Source organism: Symphalangus syndactylus, chromosome 23 (assembly GCF_028878055.3).
Source record: "Symphalangus syndactylus isolate Jambi chromosome 23, NHGRI_mSymSyn1-v2.1_pri, whole genome shotgun sequence".
NCBI classification, from domain to species: Eukaryota; Metazoa; Chordata; class Mammalia; order Primates; family Hylobatidae; genus Symphalangus; species Symphalangus syndactylus.
The window spans coordinates 39899958-39912602 of NC_072445.2; the positions used below are offsets into that span (position 1 = coordinate 39899958).

Below are 12645 nucleotides of genomic sequence, written 5' to 3' on the forward strand. Positions count from 1 at the left end.
TTTCACTCATTGTCCAGGCTGGAGTGCAATGGCACGATCTCGGCTCACTGCAACATCCACCTCCTGGGTTCAAGCGATTCTCTTGCCTCAGCCTCCCAGCTTGCTGGGATTATAGGTGCCCACCACCACAAGCAGCTGATTTTTTGTATTTTTAATAGAGATCGGGTTTCACCCTGTTGGCCAGGCTGGTCTTGAACTCCTGACCTCAGGTGATCCACCCACCTCGGCCTCCCAAAGTGCTGGGATTACAGGCATGAGCCATGCGCCCGGCCGACACAATTTATTTTTATTTTTTGAGATGGAGTCTTGCTCTGTCACCTAGGCTGGAGTGCAGTGGCACAATCTTGGCTCACTGAAACCTCTGCCTTCCGAGTTCAAGTGATTCACCTGCCCCAGCCTCCCGAATAGCTGGGATTACAGGCGCACACCATCGCGCCTGGCTAATTTTTGTACTTTTAGTGCAGGAGGTGGGGGGGGGGGGTCTCACCATGTTGGCCAGGCTGGTCTCGAACTCCTGACCTCAGGTGATCCGCCTGCCTCGGCCTCCCAAAGTGCTGGGATTACAGGCGTGAGCCACCACACCAGGCCAGATACAATTTATTTTTAAAAGGGCTCACTCAGGGAGCTTTAAGGATTGTAGTGGGCATTTTCCAACAAGGAGGGAATTACTTCTTGGATGCTAGCGGCTGGGGCATGAAGCATCTCCAAGGGAAAGTGCATGAGAGTGAAGTCTGTATGTAGGTCTTCCTGGCTCGGGTGCTCACTGGGGTACTTAAATTGTAGGTGATAACTGCTAAGAATGTGGCATTTCTATTTCAGGATGCTTTCAGTCATAAGAGAGGCATCGAGCCAAACCCTTCCATTTTAAAAGATGACAACTAAAGCACATGTGGATAGCAAGCCAGTGAATGTACCCCTATCTTTTCACTTTGAAATTTAGGACACTCCTTCCATTCCATGTTGAATCTAGATTAAATATCAAGTCCATGAGCATATCAGGTGTACCTACAGGAGGTAGGAGCACTGGCCTCCCATCTAACTGCGTTCTTTTTGACCACTTTTGCAGAAACATCCCTGCCCCCCCCCCCCACCTCTTTTGAGACCAATCTTACACAAACATCACTTTGAGGCTACCCTCCCAGGTGTTAAACTTTTTCTGTACCCTCAGGCTAAACCCAATCAGCATCAACAAACTTTACTTTTTTTTTTTTTTTTTTTTTGTGAGACGGGGTCTTGCTGTGATGCCCAGGCTAGAGTGCAATGGTGTGATCTCAGCTCACTGCTACCACTGCTTCCTGGGTTCACGCGATTCTCCTGCCTCAGCCTCCCTGGGACTACAGGCACGCACCACCACACCCGGCTAATTTTTGTGTTTTTAGTAGAGACAGGGTTTCACCACATTGGCCAGGTTGGTCTGGAACTCCTGACCTCAAGTGATCAGCCCACCTCAGCCTCCCAAGTGCTGGGATTACAGGCTTGGGCCACCACTCCTGGCCAGAATCAAGAAGCTTTACTGGACGATACCATTTGTCTAACACAAATGGATCACATTACAACAGCCACACCTCTGCCATATCTGCCCTTACTGGAAGCAAAAATGCCTTTCCATTTTAGACGCTATGAGAAAGACAACCTATGCAGACCCTACTGACCCCCAAATAAAGGAATAAAAGGCATCACTTGAATTTTAAAGTTTATTTACTTTGAAGTAACCAACTTAAAAAATGGCCTGAGTTCAGTGTATTACGAAGAAGAAATAGTCGTAAGATGGCAGTATAAATTTATCTCTGCATGTAGAGACCGGAAAAAAAGCAAGTTCAGTACTTCACTAAAAAAGTTACATTCAGTACTTCACCAAAAAATTTCAACATTGCAAACACAGGAAATTGAGAACTGACAAACAGAAATACTAGGAAATGCAAAGTCTTGAGGCTCCAAAACAAAAACAGCAATCTTGAGAAGGCTCCTAATCTACCTCCTCAATGGTGGGGCCTGACCCAGACCCTCCCTTGGGACTCTGAGCCCCGAAGCCGCCAGGCCCGGGACCACCCGCACCCTGGTACAGTCCGCTGATGATGGGGTTACACACCTGCTCCAGCTCCTTCCTCTTGTGCTCAAACTCGTCCTTCTCGGCCAGGGTGTTGGCGTCCAGCCACGAGATGACCTCTTGACACTTGTCCAGCACCTTCTTCTTGTCGGCCTCGCTGATCTTGCCCTTGAGCCCCTCATCCTCCACGGCGCTCTTCATGTTGAAGGCGTAGGACTCCAGGGCGTTCTTGGCTGACACCCTCTCGCGCTGCACCTCGTCCTCGGCTTTGTACTTCTCCGCCTCCTGCACCATGCGCTCGATCTCTTCCTTGCTCAGGCGGCCCTTGTCGTTGGTGATGGTGATCTTGTTGGCCTTGCCGGTGCTCTTGTCCGTGGCCGTGACGTTCAGGATGCCGTTGGCATCGATGTCGAAGGTCACCTCGATCTGGGGCACGCCCCTGGGGGCCGGAGGGATGCCGCTCAGCTCGAAGCGCCCCAACAGATTGTTGTCCTTCGTCATGGCCCTCTCGCCCTCGTACACCTGGATCAGCACCCCGGGTTGGTTGTCGGAGTAGGTGGTGAAGATCTGCGTCTGCTTGGTGGGGATGGTGGAGTTGCGCTTGATCAGGGCAGTCATCACGCCTCCGGCCGTCTCCAGCCCCAGCGACAGCGGAGCCACGTCCAGCAGCAGCAGGTCCTGCACGTTCTCGGACTTGTCCCCCATCAGGATGGCCGCCTGCACCGCCGCCCCGTAGGCCACAGCCTCGTCGGGGTTGATGCTCTTGTTCAGGTCGCGCCCGTTGAAGAAGTCCTGCAGCAGCTTCTGCACCTTGGGGATGCGGGTGGAACCCCCGACCAGGACCAAGTCGTGGATCTGGGCCTTGTCCAGCTTGGCATCGCGCAGAGCCTTCTCCACGGGCTCCAGGGTGCTTCGGAACAGGTCCGAGCACAGCTCCTCGAACCTCGCCCTGGTGATGGACGTGTAGAAGTCGATGCCCTCAAACAGGGAGTCGATCTCCAGGCTGGCCTGGGTGCTGGACGACAGGGTCCTCTTGGCCCTCTCGCAGGCGGTGCGCAGCCGCCTCACAGCTCGCTTGTTCTGGCTGATGTCCTTTTTGTGTTTTCTCTTGAACTCCTCCACGAAGTGGTTCACCAGCCTGTTGTCAAAGTCCTCCCCACCCAGGTGGGTGTCCCCGGCCGTGGCCTTTACCTCGAAGATACCGTCGTCGATCGTCAGGATGGACACGTCGAAGGTGCCCCCGCCCAGGTCAAAGATGAGCACGTTGCGCTCCCCCTTGCCCGTTCTGTCCAGGCCGTAGGCGATGGCGGCGGCCGTGGGCTCGTTGATGATCCGCAGCACGTTGAGCCCCGCGATCACACCCGCATCCTTGGTGGCCTGGCGCTGCGAGTCGTTGAAGTAGGCCGGCACGGTGATCACCGCGTTGGTCACCGGGTAGCCCAGGTACGCCTCGGCGATCTCCTTCATCTTGGTCAGCACCATGGACGAGATCTCCTCGGGGTAGAATGCCTTGGTCTCCCCCTTGTAGCTCACCTGCACCTTGGGCTTGTCTCCGTCGTTGATCACCTGGAAAGGCCAGTGCTTCATGTCCGACTGCACCACCGGGTCGCCGAACTTGCGGCCGATCAGCCGCTTCGCGTCAAACACGGTGTTCTGCGGGTTCAGCGCCACCTGGTTCTTGGCCGCATCCCCGATGAGCCGCTCGGTGTCCGTGAAGGCCACGTAGCTGGGGGTGGTGCGGTTGCCCTGGTCGTTGGCGATGATCTCCACCTTGCCGTGCTGGAACACCCCCACGCAAGAGTAGGTGGTGCCCAGGTCGATGCCGATCGCCGCGGCTTTGGCCATGCCGGTGCCCTGCTCTCTGTCGGCTCCGCTCTGAGATTCGGGGCTGGAAACGGAGGACGGGATCCGGGACAAGAGCTCGGTCCTTCGGAACGCCGGAAACTCAACGCGGCGGTGCCCGCAGCCGCACAGGTTCGCTCTGGAAAGCCTTGGGACCGCGGGAGTCACCCTCGGAAAAGGCAACGAACCGTCGCAGCAGCTCTTCAGGCTGGCGGTTTTCCGGACCGCTCGCCTCTCGGCTTTTATAAGTCGTCACGGAGACCCGCCTTTCCCCTTCTGAGCCAATCACCGAGCTCGATGAGGCTGCCAGGTCGGGAATATTCCAGGGGTTTCGCCTCCCGTCCTGCCCCCCAGCCTTCCTTGGACCAATCAGAGGCCAGAGTGCCGCCCCCTACTCAGAACTCTCCAGAGTCTTCTGGGATTCACTGGAGGGGACAGGGCCCCTGAGAGGAAGGGGGAGTGGCGGTGGGAAGGGTGTTGGTCGCCATGGCAATGCCGACCGCCAGCGCTTCAGCGCCTAATTGACAGGAAGGGTCGGCGCTGGGCTTTTAATTGTAGGGGCTTGCTGGGTCTGCGCAGTTGTGGGCAGGGGGTGGTGCGGGGAGCGGGTGACGCGCGTCCAGGGAAGGGTGGGGGCGTTTGTGTTGACTCCGCCCGGCCACGTTACAATGGAGATACTGTCTCTGACCTCATGGGCCCGTTTGGAAAGAGATGACTGAGTTGGAGCCGGCTCAAATTGGCAGGAGGGACGGGGTGGGGGGTGGGGGGGACTCCGGTTGTGCAGTTTGATATTGAGGGAGCCCCCATCTACACGCCGGAGCTCCATAATCTGAACGTTTCCAAACTGAAGCGAAGGCGTCGGGAGACTAGCTGAGCCACTAGGGATCTGATTGATTGTGAACCTGCAAGGGTCAGTAGGTCCTTGTTTGGGAAAGTACTGGAAAGTTCTTTAGTTGGTTTAAGCCTGAGGTATGTGGGCGTTGGCTGATTCGGGTAGGAGGAGCACTTGGGGAAAGCTAAGATGGCTCCAGATTGATTGGTCGGAGCAGCCAGAATGGGGCAGGCGGGGAAAGGGGGAGGCGGGGGACGGAAGCGGAGTAACTGGGAGGCGGGGAAAGGGAGTGCGGCCTGTCGGGGAAATGGGGAGGCGGGGAAGGTGCGGTAAGGGGAAGGCGGGGTAAGGGGGAGGCAGGGTAACTGGGAAGCGGGGCAAAGGGAGTGCGGCCTAGGAATCTGCCGTGTGGAGAGGGATGGACGCTAAACCCTTTATTTTATTATTTATTATTTTTATTTTTATTTTTTTTGAGACGGAGTCTCGCTCTGTCGCCCAGGCTGGAGTGCAGTGGCACGATCTTGGCTCACCGCAAGCTCCGCCTCCCGAGTTCAGGCCATTCTCCTGCCGTAGCCTCCAGAGTAGCTGGGACTGCAGGCGCCCGCTACCGCGCCTGGCTAAATGCTCCACCTCCCGGGTTCAAGCTGTTCTCCTGCCTCAGCCTTCCGAGTAGCTGGAACTACAGGCGCCCGCCACCACGCCCGGCTAATTTTTTCTATTTTTTAGTAGAGACGAGGTTTCACCGTGTTAGCCAGGATGGTAGCCAGGATGGTCTCGATCTCCTCACCTTGTGATCCGCCCGCCTCGGCCTCTCAAAGTGCTGGGATTACAGGCGTGAGCCGCCGCGCCCCGCCCTTAAACCCTTTATTGATCAGTTATTGGCTCCAGAAAACAGGAGTTTTATTTACGAGAAGGATAGAGATACTGTCTGGAGCGCCGTGTCTTTTGGGAAAACTGGAAGGCTTGTGGGTTTCTAGCAGTCATCTTCAGCCTGACTGGAATTTACTGCTGGTGAACCCCTAATAGAGAAGAGTATCCCAGGAAGGCAGCGGAACTCAAGTGTGGAGGCTGATTCAGTCTCTTGAAGAGACCAGAATGTACACTACTCTTGGGTCATAAAGAGACAGAATCCCACAATAAAATATATAGGAACAGGACAGTAGAATTAGGTCACTTGGGAAATTGAAAACAATATACAGCTACTTGCTTCCCAACTTCTTTGAGTAGCTGAGAATGCTTTTGTCTACCCTGTGCAAAAAGCACTCTGCCATGACAGTAGCGTCTCCATGTATTTGTATAGGCTTGCTCATAGCAACATTGTTCTGTAACCTGTGCCCATCGAGAGATGGATAAGCAAAATGTGGTATATAGGCCGGGTGCGGTGGTGGCTCACGCCTGTCATCCCAGAACTTCGGGAGACTGAGGCGGGCGGATCACTTAAGGTTAGGAGATTGAGACCATCCTGGCCAACATAGTGAAACTCTGTTTGTACTAAAAATACAAAAATTATCTGGGAGTGGCAGTGCATGCCTGTAGTCCCAGTTCCTCGGGAGGCTGAGGCAGGAGAATTAGCTTGAACCCAGGAATTGGAGGTTGCAGTGAGCCAAGATCATGCCATTGCACTCCAGCCTGGGCAACAGAGTGAGACTCCATCTCAAAACAAAAACAAAGTGGCATATAAATATGAATATTACTCAGCCTTAGGAGGGAAATTGTGACATGTTACAACATGGATGAAACCTGTGCACATAAGCTAAGTGACATAAGCAAAGTCACAAAAGGATAAATACTGTATAATTCCACTTACATGAAGTTATAGGAGTAGTCAAATTCATAGAAAAAGAAAAAGGAGGTCGGGTGCCTTGGCTTAAGCCTATAATCCTAACACTTGGTGACTTGGAGGTAGGAGGAGGTTTCCTTGAGCCCAGGAGTGAGAAACTAGCTTGGACAACATAGGGAGACCCTGTCTCTACAAAAAAATAAAAAATTAGCTGGGTGTGGTGGCCTTCACCTGTGGTCCCAGCTACTTGGGAGGCTGAGACAAAAGGATCCCGTGAGCCTGGGAGGTCAAGACTGCAGTGAGCCATGATTACACCACTGCAGTGCAGCCTGCGTGACAAAATGAGACCCTGTCTCTAAAAAATGAGAAAAAAGAATGGTTGTTACCAGGGGATAAGGGGAGGGGAAAACGGGAGTTGCTTAATGAGTATACAGTTTCAGTTTTGAGAGATGAACAGAATTCTGGAAATTGGTTCAACACCGCTGTGATTGAACTCACTACCAAACTCTACACTTAAAAATGGTTAAGATGGTACAATTTGTGTGTATTTTACCACAATAAAAAATAAAAAATAGGCTGGGCGAGATGTTCACTCCTGTAATCCGAGTACTTGGGGAGGCTGAGGCTGAAGGATCATTTGAGCCCTGAAGGAGTTTGACACCAGCCTGAGCAACATAAGGAGACCCCATCTGTACACAAAATTAAAACATTAGCCAGGCAGAGGGCTGGTCACGGTGGCTCACGCCTGTAATCCCAGAACTTTGGGAGGCTGAGGCGGGCGGATCACCTGAGGTCAGGAGTTGGAGACCAGCCTGGCCAACATAGTGAAACAGTGAAACTCCATCTCTACTAAAAATACAAAAATTAGCTGGGCGTGGTGGTGCACCCATAATCCCAGCCACGCGGGAGGCTGAGACAGGAGAATCGCTTGAAGTCAAGAGGTGGAGGTTGCAGTGAGCCTAGATCACACCACGCAGTCCAACCTGGATGACAAAGCGAGACTCCGTCTCAAAAAAAAAAAAAAAAAATTAGCTGGGCATGATGTCTCCAGTTATTCTGGAGGCTGAGGCAGGAAGATTGCTGGAGCCCAGGAGATCAAAGCTGCAGTGAGCTATGACTGCGCCTCTGCACTCCAACCTGGGTGACAGAGGAAGACCCTGTCTCAAAAAAAATAAATAACATTGAAAAGCAATCTGCCAAAACAGTATCTCATTCTTTCTCTATAGGCCTCAGAGAACCATGGCTACTGCCAAGGGAATCGCCATAGGCATTGACCTGGGCACCACCTACTCCTGCGTAGGGGTGTTCCAGCACGGCAAGGTGGAGATCATCGCCAACGACCAGGGCAACCGCACCACCCCCAGCTACGTGGCCTTCACAGACACCGAGCGGCTCATCGGGGATGCGGCCAAGAACCAGGTAGCCATGAATCCCCAGAACACTGTTTTTGATGCCAAACGTCTGATCGGCAGGAAATTTAATGATCCTGTTGTACAATCAGATATGAAACTTTGGCCTTTTCAAGTGATTAATGAAGGAGGCAAGCCCAAAGTGCTTGTGTCCTACAAAGGAGAGAATAAAGCTTTCTACCCTGAGGAAATCTCTTCGATGGTACTGACTAAGATGAAGGAGACTGCTGAGGGTTTTTTGGGCCACCCTGTCACCAATGCAGTGATTACCGTGCCAGCCTATTTCAATGACTCTCAGCGTCAGGCTACCAAGGATGCAGGTGTGATTGCTGGACTTAATGTGCTAAGAATCATCAATGAGCCCACAGCTGCTGCCATTGCCTATGGTTTAGATAAAGGAGGTCAAGGAGAACGACATGTCCTGATTTTCGATCTGGGTGGAGGCACATTTGATGTGTCAATTCTGACCATAGATGATGGGATTTTTGAGGTAAAGGCCACTGCTGGGGACACTCACCTGGGTGGGGAGGACTTTGACAACAGGCTTGTGAGCCACTTCGTGGAGGAGTTCAAGAGGAAGCACAAAAAGGACATCAGCCAGAACAAGCGAGCCGTGAGGCGGCTGCGCACCGCCTGCGAGAGGGCCAAGAGGACCCTGTCGTCCAGCACCCAGGCCAACCTAGAAATTGATTCACTTTATGAAGGCATTGACTTCTACACATCCATCACCAGAGCTCGATTTGAAGAGTTGTGTGCAGACCTGTTTAGGGGTACCCTGGAGCCTGTAGAAAAAGCGCTTCGGGATGCCAAGATGGATAAGGCTAAAATCCATGACATTGTTTTAGTAGGGGGCTCCACCCGCATCCCCAAGGTGCAGCGGCTGCTTCAGGACTACTTTAATGGACGTGATCTCAACAAGAGCATCAACCCTGATGAGGCCGTAGCATATGGGGCTGCGGTACAGGCGGCCATCCTGATGGGGGACAAGTCTGAGAAGGTACAGGACCTGCTGCTGCTGGACGTGGCTCCCCTGTCACTGGGGCTGGAGACGGCTGGGGGCGTGATGACTGCCCTGATCAAGCGCAACTCCACCATCCCCACCAAGCAGACACAGATTTTCACCACCTACTCTGACAACCAACCCGGGGTGCTGATCCAGGTGTATGAGGGCGAGAGGGCCATGACAAAGGACAACAACCTGCTGGGGCGGTTTGACCTGACTGGAATCCCTCCAGCACCCAGGGGAGTTCCTCAGATTGAGGTGACGTTTGACATTGATGCCAATGGTATTCTCAATGTCACAGCCATGGACAAGAGCACTGGCAAGGCCAACAAGATCACCATCACCAATGACAAGGGCCGCCTAAGCAAGGAGGAGATTGAGCACATGGTTCTGGATGCTGAGAAATATAAAGCTGAAGATGAGGTCCAGAGGGAGAAAATTGCTGCAAAGAATGCCTTAGAATCCTATGCTTTTAACATGAAGAGTGTTGTGAGTGATGAAGGTTTGAAGGGCAAGATTAGTGAGTCCGATAAAAAGAAAATACTGGATAAATGCAACGAGCTCCTTTCATGGCTGGAGGCCAATCAACTGGCAGAGAAAGATGAGTTTGATCATAAGAGAAAGGAATTGGAGCAGATGTGTAACCCCATCATCACTAAACTCTACCAAGGAGGATGCACTGGGCCTGCCTGTGGAACAGGGTATGTGCCTGGAAGGCCTGCCACAGGCCCCACAATTGAAGAAGTAGATTAATTCTTTTTGGAACTGAAGCATCCTAGGATGCCTCTACATGTATTTCATTCCCCTCATCTTCAAACATCATTATTATTCTTGACCAGACCTGAACCTAAGTTACCATCCCTTGGGAATTCTGGAGGAGGAGTCTCATGCCCCACCTATCACACTCCCTCACATCCTGTTTCTGACTCTGGAATGGACTCAGGAAAACTAGGCCCCTCTTTAAACTGTGTAATGTATTTGAATGTCTGTTATTTCCAGCCACCCTAACATTCTTCTTCCTGTGTGGATGCTTATTTGTCAATCAGTAAATTTGTTCGTAAAGAAAATTACTTCTGGTATTTAGGCTGTGAATGCACCTCGAAGGGGAGAGTTTCATGGAGAGAGCATGTGTTCTCTGATTGTGAGCTCATTGTGAATGATTAAATTGGTAAGGGTAAAGTATTTGAATTTTCATGAACTCATTGTGTGTGTGTGTGTGTGTGTGTGTTTGAGACAGAGTCTCGCCCTGTCGCCCAGGCTGGAGTGCAGTGGCACAATCTCAGCTTACTGCAAGCTCTGCCTCCCGGGTTCACGCCATTCTCCTGCCTCAGCCTCCCAAGTAGCTGGGACTGCAGGCACCCCCCACCATGCCCGGCTAATTTTTTGTATTGTTTTAGTAGAGACGGGGTTTCACTGTGTTAGCCAGGATGGTCTCGATCTCCTGACCTCGTGATCCACCCGCCTTGGCCTCCCAAAGTGCTGGGATTATAGGTGTGAGCCACCGTGCCTGGCCCATGAACTAATTGTTTCAATCAGCCACATAATTTTTGATCCTCAGACACCTTTAGCACAGATGGAACAGATTGCAAACTATAACTACTTTTTTTTTTTTTTTTTTTTTTTTTTTGAGACGGAGTCTCGCTCTGTCGCCCAGGCTGGAGTGCAGTGGCGCGATCTCGGCTCACTACAAGCTCCGCCTCCCGGGTTCACGCCATTCTCCTGCCTCAGCCTCTCCGAGTAGCTGGGACTACAGGCGCGTGCCACCACGCCCGGCTAATTTTTTGTATTTTTAGTAGAGACGGGGTTTCACCGTGGTCTCGATCTCCTGACCTCGTGATCCGCCCGCCTCGGCCTCCCAAAGTGCTGGGATTACAAGCGTGAGCCACCGCGCCCGGCCTGCAAACTATAACTACTTTTAATCAGTTACAGGCTGGTTTTGGAGTTTAGGACTCAACTGGGGGTGGAGGGACAAATCCTGCTTGATGTCCTGATGTCAGTTATAGGTAAGGTCCAGGAGATTCAGCATCTGGGCACTCACAGAGTTCATTGTTTACATCCATTACATGGAGAAAATATTTTTCTTTTCTTTTCTTTTCTTTTTTTTTTTTTTGCAGACAGTTTTGCTCTTGTCGCCCAAGCTGGAGTGCAATGGCACAATCTTGGCTCACTGCAACCTTCGCCTCCGGGATTCAAGCGATTCTCCTGTCTCAGCCTCCTGAGTAGCTGGGATTACAGGCGCTCACCACCACGCCCGGCTAATGTTTGTGTTTTTAGTAGAGACGGGGTTTCACCATGTTGACCAGGCTGGTCTGAACTCCTGACCTCAGGTGATCCACCCACCTCAGCCTCCCAAAGTGCTGGAATTATAGGCGTGAGCCACTGTGCCCCGCCCCGGAAAATATTTCTATAACAAACTCTTGACAAATAAGTACTTCTATGCAAGATGACAAATATAAGTTTTATGAAGTCTCAATCCATGAAAAAATATTTTTACCGGCCGGGTGCAGTGGCTCACGCCTGTAATCCCAGCACTTTGGGAGGCTGAGGCGGGCGGATCATGAGGTCAAGAGATTGAGACCATCCTGCCCAACATGGTGAAACCCTGTCTCTACTAAAAATACAAAAATTAGCTGAGGACGGTGATGCGTGCCTGTAGTCCCAGCTACTCAGGAGGGTGAGGCAGAGGAATCGCTTGAACCCAGGACGTAGAGGTTGCAGTGAGCTGAGATCGTGGCACTACACTCCAGCCTGGTGACAGAGCGAGACTCCATCTCAAAAAATTTTTTCCTTTACCTGTGTCCTAATACATATTTATAAAAACCTGGGGGATATGAGTTAGAATAATATGTAACTGTGCATTTCTGTCTGTGTTTGAAAGATTTGACAGAGAAATGTTAGACTGGGTTATTTGTATCTGTGAGCCAGTCTCTTTAGTTTTACTCAGTCCTTTACAGGACAGTCTTGGCAAAAGTGTGTAAGAAATGCGGAGATTGAGGTTGGCTCCTTTGGAGAAATGTATTTATTGGTAACCTTTGATAAAATCAAAATTTGTGCTGCAGCTCCTCCTTATCTCTGGGACTCCTCAATATTTTTTGTTTTTTATAATTTTATTTTTTCTTTTCTTTTCTTTTTTTTTTTTTTTTTTTTTTTTTGAGATGGAGTCTCGCTCTGTCGCCCAGGCTGGAGTGCAGTGGCGCAATCTCGGCTCACTGCAAGCTCTGCCTCCTGGGTTCACGCCATTCTCCTGCCTCAGCCTCTCCAAGTAGCTGGGACTACAGGCGCCGGCCACCATGCCCGGCTAATTTTTTTTTTTTTTTTTTTTTTTTTTTGAGAAGGAGTCTCGCTCTTTCACCCAGGCTGGAGTGCAGTGGCGCGATCTTGGCTCACTGCAGGCTCCGTCCCCCGGGGTTCACGCCATTCTCCTGCCTCAGCCTCTCCGAGTAGCTGGGACTACAGGCGCCCGCCACCACGCCCGGCTAATTTTTTTTGTATTTTTAGTAGAGATGGGGTTTCACCGTGGTCTCGATCTCCTGACCTCGTGATCCGCCTGCCTCGGCCTCCCAAAGTGCTGGGATTACAAGGGTGAGCCACCATGCCCGGCCTATAATTTTCTTTTTCTAGAGAGAGTCTCGCTCTGTCGCCCAGGCTGGAATGCAGTGGGGTGATTGTAGCTCACTGTAACTCTTGGGTTCAAATGATCGTCCTGCCTCAGCCCCCCCAAATGCTGGGATT

At 51.7% G+C, this 12645-nt stretch overlaps 2 protein-coding genes across 6 annotated transcripts; one reads left to right on the forward strand and one right to left on the reverse strand.

Moving 5' to 3' along the window:
• Nucleotides 1–1680: 1680 nt before the first annotated feature.
• On the reverse strand, nucleotides 1681–4294 carry LOC129473696 (heat shock 70 kDa protein 1A). Of its 2 annotated transcripts, XM_055264438.2 has the most exons (2): nucleotides 2495–4112; nucleotides 1681–2056 (listed from the first exon to the last, which is right to left on the reverse strand). In XM_055264438.2, exons 1-2 carry the CDS (start codon nucleotides 3890–3892, stop codon nucleotides 1967–1969), a joined length of 1488 nt encoding a protein of 495 aa, XP_055120413.1. In that variant the 5' UTR covers nucleotides 3893–4112; the 3' UTR covers nucleotides 1681–1966. The 2 variants fall into 2 exon arrangements, with proteins under 2 accessions (XP_055120413.1, XP_055120412.1); XM_055264437.2 differs by having other exon boundaries at nucleotides 1681–4294.
• On the forward strand, nucleotides 4168–9983 carry LOC129473695 (heat shock 70 kDa protein 1-like). Of its 4 annotated transcripts, none has more exons than XM_055264436.2 (2): nucleotides 4168–4199; nucleotides 7728–9983. In XM_055264436.2, exon 2 carries the CDS (start codon nucleotides 7741–7743, stop codon nucleotides 9664–9666), a length of 1926 nt encoding a protein of 641 aa, XP_055120411.1. In that variant the 5' UTR covers nucleotides 4168–4199; nucleotides 7728–7740; the 3' UTR covers nucleotides 9667–9983. The 4 variants fall into 4 exon arrangements, with proteins under 4 accessions (XP_055120411.1, XP_055120408.1, XP_055120410.1 ...); XM_055264433.2 differs by lacking the exon at nucleotides 4168–4199 and adding an exon at nucleotides 4287–4799; XM_055264435.2 differs by lacking the exon at nucleotides 4168–4199 and adding an exon at nucleotides 4354–4443.
• The last annotated feature ends 2662 nt before the right edge of the window (nucleotides 9984–12645 follow it).

What these genes read in the sequence shown, in the direction of transcription:
- LOC129473696 (XM_055264437.2), bottom strand. Translation starts at nt 3,892, where the DNA reads ATGGCCAAAGCCGCGGCGATCGGCATCGACCTGGGCACCACCTACTCT.
- LOC129473695 (XM_055264436.2), top strand. Translation starts at nt 7,741, where the DNA reads ATGGCTACTGCCAAGGGAATCGCCATAGGCATTGACCTGGGCACCACC.